Source organism: Haplochromis burtoni, unplaced genomic scaffold, assembly GCF_018398535.1.
Source record: "Haplochromis burtoni strain Fernald_Lab_line unplaced genomic scaffold, NCSU_Asbu1 Contig_47, whole genome shotgun sequence".
In the NCBI taxonomy this organism is placed as follows: domain Eukaryota; kingdom Metazoa; phylum Chordata; class Actinopteri; order Cichliformes; family Cichlidae; genus Haplochromis; species Haplochromis burtoni.
Window position 1 is genome coordinate 1,983,150 of NW_024582408.1, and position 21,876 is coordinate 2,005,025.

The 21,876-nt window shown below is 39.2% G+C and overlaps 1 protein-coding gene across 2 annotated transcripts in view; it reads right to left on the reverse strand.

Annotated features, from left to right (window-relative positions):
• The window catches only part of enpp1 (ectonucleotide pyrophosphatase/phosphodiesterase 1), a 35,299-nt gene that overhangs the window by 3,668 nt on the left and 9,755 nt on the right, over positions 1-21,876 (reverse strand). For both annotated transcript variants that reach the window (XM_005921539.3, XM_014333350.2), the window contains 18 exons: positions 21,660-21,757; positions 21,500-21,579; positions 18,660-18,779; positions 17,634-17,743; positions 17,462-17,527; positions 17,294-17,366; positions 15,806-15,914; positions 14,293-14,424; positions 14,146-14,177; positions 13,884-14,011; positions 13,107-13,176; positions 11,303-11,390; positions 9,954-10,138; positions 8,395-8,434; positions 8,150-8,310; positions 6,175-6,310; positions 4,489-4,557; positions 1,443-1,575 (listed from right to left, as the gene is read on the reverse strand). In XM_005921539.3, the coding sequence (XP_005921601.1) occupies positions 1,443-1,575; positions 4,489-4,557; positions 6,175-6,310; positions 8,150-8,310; positions 8,395-8,434; positions 9,954-10,138; positions 11,303-11,390; positions 13,107-13,176; positions 13,884-14,011; positions 14,146-14,177; positions 14,293-14,424; positions 15,806-15,914; positions 17,294-17,366; positions 17,462-17,527; positions 17,634-17,743; positions 18,660-18,779; positions 21,500-21,579; positions 21,660-21,757 (1,830 nt within the window). The remainder of the gene's footprint in view (positions 1-1,442; positions 1,576-4,488; positions 4,558-6,174; positions 6,311-8,149; positions 8,311-8,394; positions 8,435-9,953; positions 10,139-11,302; positions 11,391-13,106; positions 13,177-13,883; positions 14,012-14,145; positions 14,178-14,292; positions 14,425-15,805; positions 15,915-17,293; positions 17,367-17,461; positions 17,528-17,633; positions 17,744-18,659; positions 18,780-21,499; positions 21,580-21,659; positions 21,758-21,876) is intronic.

A 21,876-nucleotide genomic window follows, 5' to 3' on the forward strand; every position in this document is an offset into this window, starting at 1 on the left:
CTTCATTTTCAGATGCGTTCCAATGGACATATAAGCTAGGATATTTTGTTTGGCCTTCCTTTGGACAGGAGGCAGGAAGGGCAGAGCTTGAGTTAAGCCATGTGCAAATGTTCTACCAAAACTACCAGGGATGTTTATGTAATACATTGCATTTTAACATCAAAACTTTAGTCTGGATAAAGCCTGAATGTAGTTTGTAAACCCTGGAAATTAATGTCTACAGCAGCACAGGTATTGCATCACTTTAGAATTCCCCATCAGATCTCATCTAATTGAGTGTGCTCAGCTGCCTGGACACTGATAGTCAGTTTTACACATGAACTATGTGCTGCGTTCCTTAGATTTTATCTGAGTACCGGTTTATCTTACGATGGCTTTCTGACATTTTATTTAATTATTTGTTAATACTTTTGCTGTGTGGATCCATATAAACATTAAATGTCTGGTGAATGTTCTCAGTTTGAGGACACAACAGTGAGACTCAGTTTGGTTTGGGTGAGGGAGCTGCCTCAGCCAGAAAACAGAATGACCATTTTTTTAGTAGGAAGCTGGAAAATGACTAATTAGTGGTGTTGGGTGTAACTCATTCTAAAGTAGAGCACTAATCTGCAATTAATCTGTAATCAAATTACATTTTTCTGCTTTGTTTGCTTGCTTGTTCTTCATATGTCTGCATGACTGGTGAAAAAAGTAAAAAAAAGAAAGAAAACAGAAATAGGAAAAAAAGGCCAAAAACAAACCAAAGGTGTCCTTTTCCTGCACGTCAGCTACCTGAACCTGACCTAAATTGCTTGGAGGGTGAAGTAAAAATAAATAGTGGGCTCTCCAACTTCTGATTAGTGGCGATTAATTTAATTTTTATTGTGCAGAAGGACAAGAACATGATGGTAAAGTGCAAACTGTGTCCAGAAGCATCCACAGTTAAATAACATAACACACTTTATGTGTGTGCCCTCATTAGAATATGGATTTGTAACACATTGCTCACATGCACCTCACTCAGGAAATACAAAAATCAAAATTGTTGTTCATGTGTGAAGATGAATATTGTACTAATGTTCTCACTATTAGAAATCCTTCTTGATTTGCTTCAGACCTGCTGTGTCTGCTAGAGGAATAAATGGAAATGTCTACATAAGCATTTTTGCAACACAGTTACTTTCTTAAGAACTAACTTCAAAACGAAACTGAAGTTGCAGTTTTCTTTGGAAATCTTTCTTCATTGGATTTACATCAAGGCCAAATGGAGACTCTTAAAAGTGAGTCACCACTTAAGTCTTTTTTAATAACACCTAATAAGCAGTTGTAAAGCACAATAAATGAAAAAGGCTGAATTTAATCAGACCATTAAACTGTCAACATAAAAATATGCAGTTTCTGACAACCAAATGACTTAACTGCACAGTGTAGCAACAGTCAATGTTATTTTGCTTCTGTCTTACCCTGATATCTTTTTTAATTCATCGACGTGTCCATCATAGTCTTTATCGAATATTGGCCCGCTCATGACGTTGACTCCGTTCAGCTGCTGTGAATATTTTGGGAGGAAGACGTCATGGAAATGCGTCCAAACGGCTGGGAAAATACACACAAAAAAAGCTTTAAGTGCTCCACTGTGTTGTACAGAAACATCACTTTATTTTGCTTTTTCCCCTTCATGCAACACATGCTAAAGTAGGGTTGCCAACTCCCTGAAAAATAAATAAGGGACACCTCGTGGCCAGGGCCGGGCGACCCAGTTGTCTTCACCCTTCCCAGTGTGGTGAATTTTCTAGCTCTTTTTTTGTGTGTGAAATTATTTTTTTAACCATTTGACTTGAAGTTGATTTAAGTAGATGCATATTCTATTCTTTGTGATATGAACACATGTGAAACAAATGATCATTTAGCCATTTATTTTTAGCTCAAAATGACAACATTAACACAATAAAACAGGTCTCTTTCTTAAACAGAAGCCTGTCATGCTTAACTTTTGAGAATATAAGTAAATCTTTCTTTAAAAGAACTCTGTCCTGCTTAACTTAAAATAATAGAAAACAATAGAAAGAAAAACATTCTTGTAACAGTGCACATTTAGTGCATTTAGTACAATTGGCTTCAGTTGAGGTATTATTTCAGCTTTTCTAATGCTAATCAGCTGCTCCTGTTTGTAAACCCGCTTGTTCCCATGATTACGCATCATAACTCATCATCATTATTCATCTATGTATTACTTTTATGTATTAGTCATCTATTTGTTGTAATCATCTATCCTTGCAGTTGTTTATTACACAAAATAAGTTATATTATCACACTTCTGGCCACATAGCGCTGATATTCACTGCACATGCCCATATTAACTTTTTCCAGCCAGGTGTTTTCCTTTTCCCATTCTTCCCTTTCTCTGAGGGGAACAAACATTGCTGCTCTAATGCTGGGCTTACACTGTGCGGTTTTAGGCCCATTTTGAGCCGATTTTTGAGTGATCGGACCGATTTTGGCCTTCATCGTGCGTCGTGTAGTATACGTGGGGTAACGAGAAGGATTAACACCTCACGACCAGCTCCCGATCATCAATCGCTCGTGAGGGTGTCACCACAGGCGCTCACACTGCTCACGCGCAAACACGTAAACGTCGGTGAAAAAGACGGAGCAGCACGGCTGTGCAGCGTGTGATCTGGACACAAGCGATGGAGGCACAACTTGTAGAACTTTGGAAAGCTCATCCGAGCCTTTTCATGTGGCATCACAAAATTATCACGACCACAACAACCGTGAAAATAGTTGGATTTACATTGCTGCTCAATCACAGCTGCCTGATCAATGTTTTTCATTAGCAATTTAGCAAAGTTGATGGTGGTGGTGTGTCTGTGTGAGTGAAAGACAAGAGAGAGCGACAGATTTTCTGTTATAACCTTCATTTATGGAGCACAGTGTGAGCACTCAGGTCGCATCAGAGCATCGGGCGGTATAGTGTGAGACCTGCATCGTGACCTACAACTTCTAACCCCTGCGAGTCAATCGTGCAGTTTGAGCAGGAGCTGAATAACGTGACTGAAAAAATCGCACAGTGTCTGCCCAGCTTTAGGTGTACTGTCGTCCGAGACTTGCACCGCAGTGTCGGCGTTTGTTTCCCTGTTGGCCATGCTTCTTGTTGTGGTCATCTGTTGTCTTCCGGTATTTTCTCCGTAAGCGACCTTTCCTCGACCAATGAGATAAGCGGTAATCTGAATTGTCATACTCGAATTGTCATAAGTGTGCTGTCAGCTCATTGGTCACAAAGCAGGAGAGGGGCTGGGAATTATGTTTTCAAACAAAGTGTTAATTCCATAAACATTTATAGACTACTTTTGATTCTCACTGTATTACGGGACAAAGTGCGTCCCTTATTAGCTCAATACGGGACGTTCCGTTTTTTTAAGGGACGGTTGGCAACCCTATGCTAAAGTGTTTGTCTGGTCTTCATTCGTGTTTTCCTCCCTTCTCACTCATGCAAAGCCACCAGGGGGCAGCATCTCCCAACTGATAAACATTCTGCAGCTTGTTGTCAGGATAAAACTCAGTTCTGCAATATCTTAATCACCCAGCACAATCTACAGGTTTCAACAGTTCTGGGTTGGCTAACTAACCACAGAGTGAAATTACCAGACCACCATGGAGGTACATATTCTTTCACATATGACAGATGATTTTGTAATGCTGTAAAGTACACTGAGAGCAAGTTCAGGCTTCATAATCATGTAATCCAGCCCATTTAAGTCATCTCTACATAAAGGATGAAATATGAAAAGCAGCAAGCACTGCTCCCACTAGGTTATATCTGGGACTCTCCACCATTTGACCTTAGAACTGAAGAAGCTTCTCGGATGAGAGAGTGAAACGTCTTCAAGCAACTTAAAGAAGTCCAGACGCTTTTCTTTGCAAGCTCCTTTGACTACGATGACCTGGATGACTGAGAACCTTCACAGACATATGAAAGCAAACCTGCACAGATCCTTGACTGAAGAACCTACATGTGCTCCTTTGTGGAGCACAGTGTGGTGAGTCACTTTACAAACATACTGACTTTCTGCTGAATCCTGCTGTAAGGGAAACACACAGCATGCAAGCAGGGAAACTAACCCTGGAACTGTTCCACTAACTAAACCTTCGATTGCGTTTTACAGAACAAGCTCAAGTAAATTAGGGCGGCGAAGTCCCACATAATTACATCAGTTAGATCTCTGGACTTGGGATGGGATAAAGTATAGCTTGCTGTCAGCTTTCAAGCAACTCAGGATAATTTGAAGCAATGGAAACTGGCAAACCGCAATACCTGCTGTCTGAAAACTTGAGTGCTTGACCCATTTAACAAAATCGAGCCTGTCTCAAAGATCCAGAGAGCTGTTAAGCCGACTCATTCAGTTGTGACAGATCTTTTAAGAAATGTTGAACTTGTGAATCACTGCTGGTCTTTTTACCGGTCTGGGTGCAGCTGGAAAGTTAGAAACAAATAAGCAACTGACTCACCTTTAAATGCAGGGAACATCGGTGCCATGTTGCTCGTGATTAGAGAGTCTGAAACATTGGCACTCAGATCTATAGAGGAAATGAGAGGTTAGGACAAACTGAATTTGCTGGGCATGGAATTTGGCTATGGATTAAAACTTAGATTACATGTTGTGAAGACTGATGCGTCTACTGTGAAACTAAAGCATAGCGATTTACTGGCTGAGAAAAACATTTACAAATTAGTGGAGTTGAATGCAGGCAGATTTAGGGCTTCTTTATTACATCTCCTGTGACTTATTTTAATTTTAATAATCGCATTGATGTGGTGTCAGAAGAATCGGAAATTGTTTTTTCTCATGCTTGGAAAGCTGGCGTAAAAGTCGGCAGGAGCTTCCAGGATCGCTGACTCAGACACATGGCAATGAAAGTTGGTATTTGGTTAATTGTAGGATTTTAGCCCTGCGACAGACTGGTGACCTGTTCAGGGTGTACCATGGCAGCTATGATAGGCTCCAGCCCACCTACAAAGTAGGCTTGGGGGAAAGGATTAGCTAGGTTGGCTAAGCGTTCGACCTTGACCTTCATTGTTAGCATTCAAGGTCAAAGTTGAGCTTGGAAAATTTCTTAAAACTTTTCAAATTTTCCACTAATATTTCTTAAAATCTCAAGGTTTCAGACAATTCTGCTCCAATCATATGGCTACAGATAATAAAATACACAATTTTGGTTTGTAATGCTGCAAAGTCATAGTTGAAAGGTCCCACCCCTCCTCGTGAAAAACAACAAAATACAAAAAACCAAGAAGCAAAAAAACAGACTGATCACTCAGCATGTAAGAAGAACATCATAAAGTTTTGGTATAGCCCTTGCCCTTTGGGGGGAGCTGTACCCTCTTGTGTGCTCTTGTTTGTACTGGTATTGGTTTGCCCAGATTACAACAGAGCTAAAACAGATTGTGTTTAAGACTTGTTTAAGCAGTAAAATACTACACGTCACCTTTCTAACATCCACATTGATTCCACATTCCAAACACTTAAACACAACACGAAGGGTCATGTAGGAGCTGCAAAAGGCAATAGCACCCTGAATGGTTACCAGCCTGTTACAGTGCTAATGCAGAAAGCGAGACAACCACACACTGACAAACATACAGCCAATTTAGAACCACCAATTAGCCTAATGAGCAGGTCTTTAGACTGTAGTGGAAAACTGGAGGACCAGGAGGTCTGAACTGTGGTGAGGCGACAGTGCTAATGACTGCGTCTTACCTCCAGAAAAAGTGAAAGTTGTTCACATTAAAAAGTTGCTACATTAATTCACTCAAGAGAAATTAATTGATTAATTAATCTGCTATCACTGCTATCGCTGTGCTCACTTTCTACCAGAACCAGAGGCAGATCAAAGGTTTCATGTTGGCCAGCTTTTTCTGTTAACCCTGGAAAATCTACCACAAACTTTGTGTGTTCTTGTCTCTGAACATCCAAAAGACAGATATACAGAAACAGATAAATAAACATTCAATCCGCAGAGTGTCACTCAAGAGGAAGTGGATGCTTTTCTCTCACGCAGCTGTGAAGCATATGTTTGCTCTGTACGTGAAAATGTGCTCTGAAACATCTCGACCTGACTTCAACACAGGCTGAGAGGGATGAACTGTCTCCCTCAATACCACACACATGCAGGTTCACAAACACAAACACTCACTGGGGGGATGCAGCAGGCCATAGGCAAGATCAGAGTTGTCTTTGTAGCGCAGACACTGCTGGCTGTTGTTTGCTGGGATGCGTACGTCAGCACGGACACACGCCTCCAACTCTGGGCTCAGAGGTTGCACTCTGGTCTGAGAGAGAGAGTAAGAGGTAGAGAGAGCGAGGATCAGTCAGTGTTGACAGTATAAGTGGGAGTCCAGACTAAAACGCGAGTGTTGTGTAAGATGGTTTGGCTTGGTTTTTGCTCTCCATGTGTATATAGGTCAGCAAGGGCATTGCTCTGATTCTGTGCGCACAGCTCCCAAAAAAAACCCCCAAACCAATAAATCACTTCCATCCTCTGTCACAGAGGGAAAAAAAAGACACATTTGTTTCCTCTTAAATTCTTGGTAGCACCAAGGGTTATATCATTTTGGAACAAGCTATGCAAAACATTTATATAATTTCAAAGAATAGAGTGCTAAATAGAAACAATGAAAGAAAGACATTTTTGGGTATTTCCATTTCCCAGAAAAAAGAGCAGCTTTAAAATATCCATCCTCTTCCACCTTTTCAATTCAGTGTCGCAGGTGACGACACGATTCACTCTGGACAGATTGCCAGAGAGACAGTAAACCATTCGCACTCACATCTGGATGTCTTTGGACTGTGCGAGGAAGCTGGAACACCCGGAGAGAACCCACCAAGCATGGGAGATCATGCAAACTCCACACAAACTCGGCACCTTCTTGCTGTAAGGCAACAGCGCTAACCACTGCTCCACCGTGCTGCCTCGCTTTGAATCACATACCGTTTACACCACGTCTACATAAAGATGCACTTTTGTGTTTTTAAACCGCATACAAAAAATCTGGGCAATCCCCGAAAGCGGTTTGGCCTTGCCCCAAAGACAAATCAGCACGAGTACAATGAAAATATTTTCTATTTTCTTAAGAAGGCAGCCCATCTAAGATGTAAGAATTATTAGACATAAAACGGGCAATAAGTCAATCAAATCAAAGTGACAAAAAGAACTAAACTGTGGAGATGTTTTAGACAGACGATGGTGTCGAGAAATTGTTAAAAGAAATCTGCAGTTTTTCACTGGTAAATTTTACAGTGGAGCCATAGTTTTACTCTTTACTGAGATTAAAGTAACACATAGTGTCAGCGCCTGTATGAACAGCTCGTGGGTTACAACATATACAATATACTTGTGGAAAAAGGGTTTTTTTCCCCCCAAGAGGCAGATGAAAGGAATTTTAAATGAGATCTTGCATTAAGCTAGAGGCCAGGGCCACAGATGTGAACTTGTGTAAGTATCTATAATAAATGAACAGCAAATTAATATTTAATTGCATGTAAAACAATTTTTTTTTTGCCCTTTACCCTTTACTTTTTTACTATTATTCCTCTTTGTCATACATTACGACTCTGTCCGGGAAACATCTTGGACGATATCTTAGTCACATTGTCCTTTTTTTAATAATAGGCAAACTAGCTCAACGCTAGCTTTTCATGGAAATGCTCAGCTTTGACAAGCTGCAAACTGAAGTTCTGTGTGGGTTTACAAGTGTGATGAAGATAATAGTGCTCAGTCACAAACAATCTGCAGTATGAGGGAAAAAATACAGATGGTACAATAAGATTCTCTGTTTTACTTCTATTGTTTAGATAGAGCTTCAATGGCTACTTCCTCTCTTGCACCATGATTCAGACAGTACAGTAATAGTCTCAAGTCTCCCGGGAATGCATCACTCTGCTTGAGGTCATAATTTACACTAGAGCTCAACCACATAGTGACAAAGACAAGAGAGACTTGAACCAACATGAGCAGAGAAGATGAGTAACAGCTGCTCAGAAAAGGGATTCAGATACTAAACAGCTCTGTGCAATCTGCTGCCAAACCATAACCACAGAAGAAATATAGCCGGAACGACTCAACTCTACAGGCTATGTTTAGAGATAAAAGCTCCAGCCAGCGGACTCACCAGAGGCTGAATGGTATAGGATACCCAGAGGGGCATGAGCCGGTCTTTGCTGTATCCGCTGAGGTAGTTTAAGTGGTGCAGCAGACAAAATGTGGCACCTGATTGGATGACTCGAGGGATGCCAAAAGGTTCGTGGAGGCGACGCAAGCTGGATTTCTCACCTGAAGAGAAGATGTGTAATGCGTATCAGACAGAAGCATCTCTAAAACCACCACATGTGCAAAGAAAAGTGAAATGATTCTCACTTGAGCTCAATGCCAAGAGATTTCCGTTCATTTGTTCCACCTGAAAAGAAATTCATCTTGTTAGCATGGTTGTGTTAGAAATAGCTAACACAATGTAACCACGTATTCAGTATATAAAGCTCTGATGTCAATGCATTTTTTAAAGTTCATTTTTTGTACATATCCCAGCTTCTCTAGTTTGAGAGTAGGATAGTAGTACTTCTATTACTCCATGCACTTCACTATGTGTTAATGAACTTCATCAGAAGAGACCAAGTAGTAACCACTGCCACTAACTACGAATCAAAAACCATAAATCCGGCGTACACCAGAGGCCTGTATTATTGATCATGGGGCTTAGTGAAGTAAATTCAAGGCTAACTCTGGGTTTTCCAGCCAACATCTACACACCAATCAATACACTGGAAAATAGTTTGTCCATTGCTGGAAAAGTCTAGTATTAGGAGGGCTAGATACTTTTTATTTCTCTGATGACCTTCAATCCAGCTTTTTTCAATTTTTCTGCAAGCAGGTTTAAAACAATTCTATTGCTCTAAAAGCTGTTATACAGCAATATAATCCAAACACAAGACTTCATTTAGCACAGTCAAAGATGAAAGAATAGGGGTTAAACACACCAAACAACACCATATGTTAGCTTCAGAACATGCAAATGCAGTTATAGTCAGATCCCCGAGCTCTGCTGTGTTCTCTCCTGGAGAATTCTCATTTTTCGCTGTGCACACAAAGAATGATTAAGTGAAGCACCAAATATAACCACCTAAAAGTCCACAGCAATGCCACTGTGGATAGAAACTAGTCCCAAAATAAGCCTGAATGTGTGTTACATGATCTTGTGATGTAGGAGTGATGAGCTGTTCTGTTTATTTACAAAACTCTTTGAAATTGAAATGTCCCAGTTATCTACCACCACAAAGCACTCATCAGCTGAAAAAACGGAGAAGAGTCTCAAATCTAACCAATGCATATGCATGTAACTGCACGCAACTACGATCTGTAAAAAGAGAACGCCTCTAATAGTTTTATATATACAGAAAGCTCTTGTATTTTATTAATGTGCCCATAAATAAAACAGCTTTAAACTTGCATTTGAGACACAACTTAATGTGCACATTTGTGGAGCTTAGTTGTCATGTATAACTGTGTAATACACATTTGTGACACTCAGACAAATATGCAGTGGGTATATATGTTGCTTTAAGCTAAAACCTAATGCTAGCATTAGCAATAAAATCCTTTAAAAACATAGATGTTTGGCACATCTTTGTATAGTTTAATGGGAGTTTACTGACAGAAAGAATATTTCATATAAAAATAAGTTTTAGACTAATTTAAATGTTGGCCAGGCACTGGTCCATAGCTGTCTAGTCAAAGAAAATTTTGTGCCCATCCATCTAGTAGGTTGACAATAATCTTAGGGTCTTTAAACCTATTAGAAAACATTCAGTGGGTCCCATAAATGGCTTTAAAAAATTCACAACATTTCACTCTAGTTGTAAATATATTTCATTCTTGACATTTGCATCCAGAGGCCAAAAATAAATCTGGTTAGCACATACCATTTCTGTGGTTTGGGATTCACAAGTGCACTGCAGGTTGTCAGAGGGGAAGAGCACATTAGAGTTACAGAGGATGTCGTGGGAGAGCTGTGCTGGGAGAACTGGATTATGGACGGGGTGCTTCAGGAGGTGGTTCAGACTACCGTGGGTCCCGTTGTTTGGAGAAGGACGAATGCCAAGAAGATCTGTTTGATAAGAGAAGAAAATGATTAATTAAATGAATGAATAGGACACATCAAATAAGACAACATGTCAGTGTATTTGAAATTAAAAGAAGAGTCACGGTTTCAAGAACAACAAATCTTTACCAAAGTTATCACACAGTACAATTATAAGAGTTCAGCGACTTATACAAATTTGCTTTGTTTCAAAGAGGGTGAGCCTTAATAGTCAGTTTATTATGTATGTTAAAAAAATACACCAGCAAAGAGTAAATCTGCCTAAATTCTACTTTTTTTAATTGATACTGCCTGAATTAATGGAAGATGAACACACACCTATTCTATTTTGACCTAAAGAGCCACTACTGTAGCCGTCATACACCGTATGGTTGTGTGTTCAGTTTGATTCTGACTTAGAGTACTGAAATATCCGGGTTACTCTATCTTTTCTTCAGTCTGGTAGATATGGTTTCCTTTTTCTAACACTTCTTTATTTTGGAAGTAAAACACAGACCTAAAACTCAGTGCAGACGAAGCATACCTGCTTCCTCTTCTCAAGTGTGTTAACTTATCTTTTAAAAATAAGCAGCTGTTTTTATCAATTTGATGAATTATGGGGTTAGTAAACTATGTTAGGCAAAGTAATAAAAATGAAATCAGATGACTTCTTGTAGACTTGCTGACTTGACTGTGTCTTGTGGACATGATTCATATGATGAAGCGATGGAAACTAATTATGTCACTGCAGAAATAGTTACACGTTCAGCAAATGCCCCGAGCTCAAGCCATTGCTGCTAGTGTCACATTTATCTGCTAAATATGTAGCTGCAGCATGCTTACCTTAGACAGAAAGTCAGCCTATGAGCATGTTTAGAGCTCACTGATTGAAACATTATATCTCCTGCAGTTTAAGACTATGGCATCAATTTAGAAGGTTTGTGGGGTGGACTAGTTCTCGGCTTTGATCGGTAATTCTTGTAGTCTCCTCAGCTCGCCTGGCAACCTCAAAGGGCTAACAAAACTTCAGGGTACAAGAGTAAAATAGATGTTCTCATTTAGCTCTCAGCATGAAAGTCAATGAGAGAATATGTCTAACGAAAAAGAAACGATAAAGAAAAAATATTAGGCTTCGTTGCAGGACAGGAGAAGAATGTGCAGTGAGCAGTGTGAAGGAACAATATAACTTACCACACATGAGGTTATATAATTCAATGTTCTCAAAAGTTGGCACAACTGTGCTGTGTTTAAATGCTGGACCGTAGCCAATGAAGATTGCCTGATGGAGACAAGCAAACAAACAAAAAACCAGGTAAGACTTTCATTAATTTCTCTTCAACCTGTAAAATAAACAAGTGCGTATATTGAACTATACGATCTACAGTTTGACATTTTATCAACTTAAAACCTTTAAATTGTTTTTGTACAACAAAAAGAGATCACTGAACACTTTAATTAGATAACGCATAAATATTTGAAAGGAACTAAAACAGTAAAATGACCTTACGTAACCTCAGAAGTGAAGGGTTTCAATTCTAGGAAAGCCTTGGATGGATTCACAGATATTTGCCTGTGATCTATTTCAAGGGCAGTTTGCAACTTTCCCTAGTTGTGTGCAGGCAGGCTGGCAACCGCTTACACAAAAGTTGACTTTTCTCGACCCTTTTTTTAGATCGGTCTGCAGTCTTGTAAGCTAATTATACTGAGTCAAATTCCAGTGTAAACCACGGCCGGAAGCATAGACAAAAATACCATAAAGACTGACATTAAGGTGGCAGACAGAAACACCTTTCTCAATTAAAACAAACTCAGTCAAAAGTTGATTGTGTAGGTGGAGAGAAATCCACACAAAATGTAATTACGGTACTTAGCTCCAGGTCTAGACATACCTAATGCATATGTTTCCTTTAGATTTGTTTCACTACAAGTACAAGTCTAATTCCAAAATCTGTGAGAAAACATGCTAGGGCAGGGCCGTGTTTACCGCTGTGTAGCATCTGCTCTTCTTTTAACAACAGTTCATAAACATCTGGAAACTGAGGACACCAGCTGTTGGACGTTGGGGAGAAAAACATTGTCCATTTCTTAACTGATATAGGATTCTAGCTGCTCAACAGTCGCGATTCTTCTTTGTCGTATATTTGTCTCACGATGTGCCCAAGTTTTTTTTAACCGGTGAAGTTCTGGACTACAGGCAGATCAGTTTAGTACCCAGAGTTTTTTTTAAAGCTCATCTATTAAGACATTACATCGTGCTTTATTCTGTAATAGCTGTGGTATGTAATTCAAAACCATCTTTCTGAAATATAGAAGCCCTTCCTTGAAAAAGATGTCATGGGAATGAGAGCAGATGTTGGTCTAAAACCTGTATATAACTTTCAGGACTGATGGTGCTTTTCCAGATGTACAAGCTTTGAAGCGAGCACACATAGCAAGCTGAATGGTCTTCAAAGATGACAGTGCTTTAAACCTGCCTTCTGTTCAAAAATCCGTCTATATGCATATTTAAAGCTCACTGATTAAAATAATATATCCTATTTTTTTATTTCCATAAACAAACTACAGTATAAAGATCACGTTGGACTAATTCTTAGCTGTGATCTGTATATGTAGTCATCAAAGCTCGAACATTACTTATAAAAGAAATCCAGAACAAATCTAATATTTTTGAGCAAACAGCAGAATATAACAAGATAGTTTCTTTTTCTACAATTGCAAACTCATAGCACGACTTGATTATCCAAACATGTGTGTCAAAACATTGTAAGATATGTGTGAGGTATTATGCGATGATTAAAATGGGAAAACCCACTGTTACAAGGACATCTCTGACACAACTCTTTCTGGGTATTGTGGCAAAGTGATCGTACAAAATGATCTGACTGGTGCTGTTAACACTGATCTATCACAGACAAAACGTGCATCACACTCACACACACACACACACACACACACACACACACACACACACACCTTTAAATTAAATTCCCCTGACCTGCATGTTGGTGAAGAGGTTATCAGAGCCGTGGAATCCGCCAGTGCAATACTTGATATCACTGCGTTTACTGAGGAGAGAAAATAAAATTTATCCGAGGGAAAAAACACAGAACAAAATAAACTCTGGAAGTCACTAAACATACTTCCCTTTTAGGTGTAACTGTATATTGTGTCTGCCAGCATTTTTGGATGATTGCACAAATTACATTCAAGGAAGCATCAGCAAAAAATAAAAATAAAGATATATAATATATGTCAGCTTGTTTCTTAAAAAACAGCTCTGCTAAGCTAAAAAGGGAAACAATAAAAAACATTCTGTTTTATAAAACAATATAATAATAATAATACGAGTCAAAACATCACACCTACATATTGAGGCTGCATGTAAGCGAATATACACAAAGGTAGTCCAGAGATGTTTAGTAGAGACATGAACGTTGTAGTTACAGCTTAACATATATGCTTCTATTCTCAGACTCATCGACAGCAGAATGATCTAGATGCAGGTCAGCATGACGTGTTGCTTTACGACAGGAGGTTTACACGGCCATGAGATTTCTATGATTTAATTTTACATACAGTTTGTTGTTTAAGTTAAGTTGTTAAACCAAAATGCACAAATTACATGCCTGTAAACAAAACTGTTAACTTAATTAGGTTAGAATTTAGCACTAAACTAAGCCTTTAATAGGACTAATAAAAAGTTTTCATGCAGCCCGACCTGATGAACTAACACATTAAAAATTAAAGAGAGTATCACTAATTGTTTACTTACAGTGCTGCTTGCCAGCCTGACTTCATGTAGAGGTGACCCCTCTCTATGCGGATGTTTTTAGCGAAGTGCATTCTTTTGGGAAGGTTTTCTTTGAGGTACGGCCTCATTGGCTGGTCAACGGTCCTGCACTTCAAAATGGACACAGACAAAGGGAATCAACACACAACAGAGAGAGAATGGGACTGTTTGACTTTCCAAGCAAGCAGATAATCTTTCATTCTTCTTATGAATACAAGAGTCCGATCTGGAATATTTCGCATACCGACAAGTTCTTCACCAGGCCCTCATAGTCAACTGAAAAAAGAAATACAGTACCAAGTCAGGCATGCTAATCTCCTACAAAGTGGCACAGAGTAATGATATAAATCTGGGAACAAGGGAATTCTGGTGTTTTTAAACAGGAACTCACAGGAAGAGTAATCCTGTGGGAGGCGACTTGGTCTGATGCGAGCAGCTGGGCCTTGGATTACAGTGAAACCAGAGGTGTCTTTCTGGAAATCTGACACATATGATGCCCTTTCACATGAAGCACTTTCCATGCCTGTTGAAAAGAAGTCATTTCACTAGGTTGTCTTCAGCAGGGCAACAAGTGACACAGAGAAAGGCACCAGAAGAAGTTCTTAAACAAAACCTTATAATGTTTAAGAACTGTTTAATGTTGTATAAAAGCTACAAAAGTTTGTAATTCCTCTGAAATACAAAGTTTAAAGCTTTCCTCAATAAAAGGGGAAGATTTGTGGCGTACTTTCCATTCATTTCTCGGGATTCACAGAGATTAAGTTTGCATTGCATGCAGGACGTGACATTTAAATTGACAGTGTAACATGTGTTGGCAATGTCTTTGGGTGTGACATGAGCACTCCAGCTAATTGCTTGTTTCTTGCCTTGCCAAGCTAGGGACTACCAAATACTAAAGTTAAAATTAACATCTTCTCTTGTAAATGATATGAAGCTAAACCTTTAATGAAGAACAAAATCTGTTCATGGATTTTAGAAAATGTACTTCTTCTCTTGGAAGTAATGTCTTAGACGAGGATATCTGGGCATCGCCCTGAGCCACATCCACTCCAACACACTGATCTTGAGTGTGTAATTACAGGGCTAAACATCTGGTCTCCAGCCATCCAAAGAAACCTCTTTCTCTAATACTGAGAACATTTTACTTAGTTAACATGCACATGACTTCTTTATTCAGTTCCTCAGTGGCAGCGGTCTCCATTCTTACCGACAGCAGGTACACTAACTGACAAACTGACATCAAGACTCAAAATAATTTCACTTTGAACTGCCAACAAATTAAAACAATTTCCAAGTCTCCTTATTAGGGTGTGTAACAGTAACATTTAATGTTTTAAGGTATCCAGTTTAAGGTTTCAGAGCTCTAATGTGCAGCAGTCATCCTAGAAATGAACAGGAACACCGAGGATGCTCTCAGTGATAAAATAATTAACTGGAATCAAAATGTTTGACTATTTTGTGTTTCAAATCCTAAGATTTATGATTTCTTGCAGGATTAATTGCTTGTCAAATTGCAGAAGTGTTCCATTTCTGCTATATTTCGGTCTCCATGTTATCATCATCAGCTGAGGACGTCACTAATTGGAATAAGAAGCATGTGGAATGCCCCTTTATGTGAGCGAATGGAAAGAAAGCCTGGCTATTTTGAATTCCATTTGCAATATACTTCTGCAATATACTCAGTTCCTCAAAAATGCTCAAAATATGTCCATTTGTATTTTAGTTAACACTTCAGTGAATCAGTCGTTTTCAGTATTTCCATCAGAAATTAAGCCATCTGCTAGCTTTCATAAGACAATGCTTCTTTTCTTTTAAAGTGTATTTCAGTTTAAACCGGTAATTTTCCGTCTCAGTCATCCCATGTAAACTGTATCCCAGCTGTGGAGAGTTGATATTTATCTCACCGTGGTCAGATGCGACTATTATGTTGACACAATTGTGCAGGTTTTTTGCTTTTAGGCCATCCATCAGCATGCCCAGAATCCTGTCCACCCTTTGCAAGGCCGGAACGATCTAAATGAATGACAGAAGTTCTAACAGAGTTAAAATGTTACCACGACTGGAACAACAACACTGAGAATCACTGTGCTTTTGCCATTCAAACGCCCTATCAACAATGTGCTTTAGATAAATATTTACCCAGCAAAATGAACTAACAGATTTGTTACCATAAGAGACGATCTTGACTATTTGAAGAGGTTTGACTTAATACTTTCAGTGGAATAAAATAACTATAAATAAATGAAAATAGAAAAACAGCATTACAGGTCCTTCGTTGTGCAGGCCGCAGTAAGCAGAGCTGAGTAGACCTCCCTTTCACCAACCACCACTTCCATCTCACCAGAGAGGTGCTAAAAAGGTTTTAATTCAGCTGAGAGACTCATAATCACTTCACAGCATCCTGATTTTATCCCAAGGGCCTACGTTCCAAAAACACCACACTTAAAAGGCATCAAGGAGTCATTCAGGACAGATGCCAGAATCAGGTGGTTGGTCAGCTAGCAACTTAGCTTCTCTTTAAACTGTTGAACAAGACAAGACATACAGTTCCAAAAAAAACAAAACCAAATGCAATCAGCACACTCACTAACACCCTTCTGCTCAAACAGTTTGTTATGGACAAACTCCCTTTAGTGCAGATGTCCTACCAAACAATCCATTGTTCACATCAGCGTCGAGTTCCCTCAGTTGAGGAACAGTTTTCAGTTGGTGCCCTAATCCTGAGCTTGGCCGGATTTCATGGATACAATGTGGTAAAATCTGTATATTTGTTCATCTGTATATCTGCCCGTCTGTATAGCAATATACAGCATCTGTATGCTATACAGATCATCTGTGTATCTGTATACAACAGTACATTTGTCTGTAGTTCATCTGTATATTTGGTCTCTCTGTACATAGTCTGTTCATAACTATTCCACCATTTATACTACCCTTATCTGTATATATCAGTATATCCATACATTTAGTAGCCCTCTGCTTATCTGTATATAATTGCTCTTATTGCACTTACTACTCTTGCACTTAGATGCAAACTGTATTTTCTTATCCTGCATTTATACATGTGTAATGACCATAAAGTTGAATCCTAATCCTAAAATGTGTTTATCCTAGTTAAAGCAGTTAAACACTTTTTTCTTCTTCATTTTGTGCTTAATTTGCCGCTCACCAGGACCAATTTACACTAGCAGGAGCATATTAACTGAAATCCCAGGCATACATTACACAACTGAGTGAACCTGTGATTGTAAGGCATGCTCAGTCAGCTGACGAGCACTGTCAGCACACAAATTTTCCATACAGAGCTTTCCTCTAATGATGTTCCCTTCTTTTACCTAGTTATTCTTTTAGGTAATCAATAACCGGCTTATTAATGCAGGCAAATAACTCACCTGCGTACTTTCTGGCCCATAGTAATGTCCTGTTGAATCAGGTTCATCCAGGTATAAAGTGTAGAAGTCAGGTCTAAAGGCAGAAAGCCAACAGTTACGAGTGATATAGAGAGTTTCCTTATGGGAACTTACGACATCATCTTTGTTATCATAAAGATGAACATGAACCTTTCTCCCTCAGGTAAATTGAGCCAGTCAAGCAGTGTTGACACTCTCTTCTCAAATGCAACAGACCTGTGGGACAAATGTAATTTATGAGAGCATCAATACAGCACTGCATTGAGCTACATTTTACACTTCATTGGCATTGAATCAGAAGCTTGCATGGCATTGCTCTTACTTGTCATACATCTTGTAAAAACTTGGGAGGGTGCCATTGATGGCTACATCAGAGCCTGGCCAGAAGAAAGTTGCTGATTTCAGCTTCTGATAGATGGCCGTGAGCCAGACCTGACGAGAGAAGTTAGGTGAGATAGAGAAATGAAAAAATGTATGAAATTAATAGAAACGAGGAGGAGAAAAGAGCGCCATCTAGACTCTATTCTGAGTGAGTTGCAGTAGAAAATTGGATAATTAATTTTCAGTACATTGCGGCACCAGTGTTTAGTACATCGAGCTAAAAGCGTAATCCCTCACAGCCCTGTCAAGTCAGAAGGCAACCTAAGAGTAGGATTTTATTCTAAATGAATACCCATTAGATCTGCAGGTAGATGTATTAGTTATCCAGCTGTCTCCTAAACATTTGGCTGATGCACTTAGCTGTATTGGTTCAAAAGTCATTATGAAAGAATTCTTTCCTACAGACTAAATTGCTTGACAGGGGTCATCCATCTCTCCTTCCCTCCTGAAAAGCCATATGGCAGCTGCATTGTGTAATTTCAAGAAGAGCACTTTGTCACACACTTGAGAAATGAGATTTAAGAGGCCTCTCATTTAAATGAAAACCACAAAGCATCTAAACAAGCACCACACGCAGCCCTCACAAGCTGTCACTTATTACGAGCTCAATCCATAATTATAATCAAGAAACTCCTTACAGGGAGAACCGATTCTCGGCAATCAAACTTGCTCACTGACTTGTGTCGTTCATAGACAGCAAATTACATTGTGATGAACACAGTATTTCTATTTCTAACACATGACTAGTGCGCTGACTTTTGCAGGACTATGAACAACACTGTCTAACTGGGATTCTCAGATGTGTGAAATAAACAGTATTCCCGAGAGCTACATTTTTGTGGCCATGTTCAACAGAACCTAAATTTCCTTAAAAGGATTTGTTATTAGCAGGTTTTACTTTTGGCCTCTATGAGCCTGAGCTTTGCTGTACTAATTTACCACCTTTCTACACAACAGATTCACTTACTGGTTCTCCTTGATACCACTGGGGGTTCAATTTCTCATCCGTTTTCAAGCTGAAGAAAGCATTTTGTTTCACATCGTACATCTTGTTGTCCACAATCCCATGAGACTCGGGATAAAGACCCTGCAGGAATAGAGATAAGATAAACCAAGTCACAATGAGCTGCTTTGATTCTGTGGCTGCAGGGATTTAAAGGTGATTACCTCTTCTCTCACCATCTTTCAACCCCAAATATTACAAGTAACCACAGCAGTTTATCTTAATTGCAGTGTCTGATTTCAACCAATAAAGGTGGAGTCAACGTTATAAGCGTCTTGCTGGAGTTGTTCTCCGTACGAATGTAAGCCATTAGGTCTCAACCATTCCTACCATCCTGTGGAAGTGTCATTTTAGAAAAAGCATGATGTTTACACTTCTTTACAAACAGATTTAGAGTTTGAGCTTCTCTTACTCTAAATGTCTGTTCCGTCTATAACAATTGAAAATAAAATAAAATAGATACATAATAATAATAAAGGTCAATTAAATGGACCAATATGGCAAGGCCATGATGATGCACTTGGTAAAGTAAATCTGCTAGGCATCTTTCTTGGCCTTCAGACAATAATTATGATGGCTAAAGATCCAAATAGGACAGGCAACCCCCCCCCCAAAACAAACAAGCAAACAAACAAAAAAATAAATAAAAATGTTTTGCTACTTTATTCTCAGTCACATCTGCTAGCAACCAAACTAAACAGAGAGGGGGTGTCACTGACCGGTGTCCAGGCTTCTGTGAGTGGGGCCCTAAGTACTTGGCTTCAAGCACAACTGAAAAAAGTTTAATAACAATAACTACTTAGTCACGGTTTCCGCGTTCACAAACAAGTATAATCCTGGAATAAGTCTATTAACTAAACCAGTTATTTTTATAGCTTTCTTTCCTAACTTTAAAGTGGATATGAAACACTTCATTTATAAAGGCTAATTTACATCATTATCAATTTATATCATCATCTCAAAAACTGACACAGATGTAAAACTGTCTGTGTCGCAGGATTTAAGAAATCCTATTTTTAAGACATGTTTAGTGTGATAATCTTTCAGTACAGAGCGTAACGTCACCGGATTGGTTGGTTTCTTGTAGTCAATAGACTTACATTAGTTTATGTTAGCTAACTAGTTACAGAACCGATAACTCAATGGAAAGCAAGGTGACTAAAACTAAAAATCTGTTTCAAGTGATCACTTTTGTGCTGCCTCTGACTGCAACAAAGAGTTTTATGTTAAAACTAAATTTATACTTTTCACTTTCACTGCCTCTTTGTTGTTTGGCTAGCTGGACTCAAATGGGAAAATCCAGCTGTTAGCTGTAATGTTTGGGTTTGTAAAGCATTTTATGAATGAGCACTGTGTGGAGGAGAGCCTTCAGATCAATCAGCCGTATTTTATGCATTAAACTAGTCTGTCTTTTCCCAACACATCCAGACATGTTCCAACATCACAGGTTTCTTAAATCCAGCTACACATACAGTGTTACATCTTTTCAGTTTTTGAGAGCAGGGGTAGTGTAAATTAACCTTTATACATCAAGTGTTTCATGCCCACTTTACATATATAGAGAATAATCCCTTTCAGTTCACTGACCACTGAAACCGAGGCATACTAAAGGCACATTCACACCTTTATTCAGGACTCTAAGGCTACGTTCACACTGCAGGTCTTAATGCTCAATTCCGATTTTTTGATCAAATCCGATTTTTTTGTCTGCTTGTTCACACTACAAATAAAATGCGACAGCAAACGCGCTCTAGTGTGAACGCTCAAAGCGGCCCGCATGCGCAAAAGAAGACGTCACACACAACGCGCTCTGTTTAGACCCAGAGCAAACAGTATTGTTTGACTGATGGCCCTTAATATAAAGACTTCGGACTTTACGTTTCCCAATTTTTGCTTTAAGTTATTTTGTTATTTACATAATAATGTAAATAACCTAATAATGATCCTTATTGCTGTTTTAGAGGAGCGGTGCTTCAAAGGATAGTTGCAGATTTCTGTCAGAATCTGCAGATTATACAGTACAAATAAAATGTTCACGTTGTCTTCCCAACAGTTTCACTGACATCTACACTGGATGGCCAGGAAGCGTTCGCGATGTCTTCTCGGGCGCTTCTCCGGCGCTGATAATTGGCGTCTGTCTTGTGTCAGTGACGTAAAAGAGGATTTAATGCGACATGACCGTTCAAACAGCAGTCGCTTTCTAAAACATCGGATATGTATCGGATTCAGTACCACATACGAAAGTGACCCAGATCGGATTTGAAAATATCGGATTTGTGCCGTTCACACTGTCATACCATGATCGGATATGGGTCGCATAGGGTCAAAAAAATCAGATTTGATGCGCTTTTGCCTGCAGTGTGAACGTAGCCTAACTGTAACTACTAGGTGCTTTTCCTATCATGCTGACTTACATGCTGCTGGCTTTGGCTGTGTAGTTTTCTCTTAGTAAAATATGCCATCTGCTCCCAGTAGACTTGTCATATGCTACAAAAACCATGTCTTATATGACCATATACTGGGTTTCTTAATCACTGCTAGATTATTGGCAGATTAAGAAATCCTGGGAAATGAATAACCAGTAATGTCATGTGGGTATGTTGAACGTGCTTTGTAGTAAGTGCCCCAGGTAATTGGGTTGGTCAGATCACATTCAAACTGCACACAAAACTGCTCTAAAGTTCATTGGAACAGTTACAAATTACAAATACATCCTTACACAACATGAGTTATTCATCATCACTGACCAAACACTGTTGCCCAGCAAACCTGTTTGTATTTCTCAATGAACAAAAAACACTCACAGTCACAATGGTGTAGTGGTTGGGAAAGGTCTTTGTGGGATAAACAGGCCTCAGGTATGGTGTTGTAGTTCCATTATTTCCTGCAATGTAACAAAGTCACATTGTTACCTTGAGCTGTAAATCGTAAAGAACTGTGAGACAGGCCATGTTTTTGACTTACGTAACTTGCTGATAACAGGCATGTGACTCGCATGTTCTTTCAGATACGCTGCCCGGAAACCGTCCAAAGACACCAGGATGAGAGGAGGCTTTGAAAATCTGGACAGGAAAAACATCTGATAAATACATTCTCTAAGGGGACGCTGACCTGTGTTTATCATTAATAATCTGGAGTCATCTCTTCGCTCCTTCTAGTGCCAAGTTTTTCTATAAGCAAG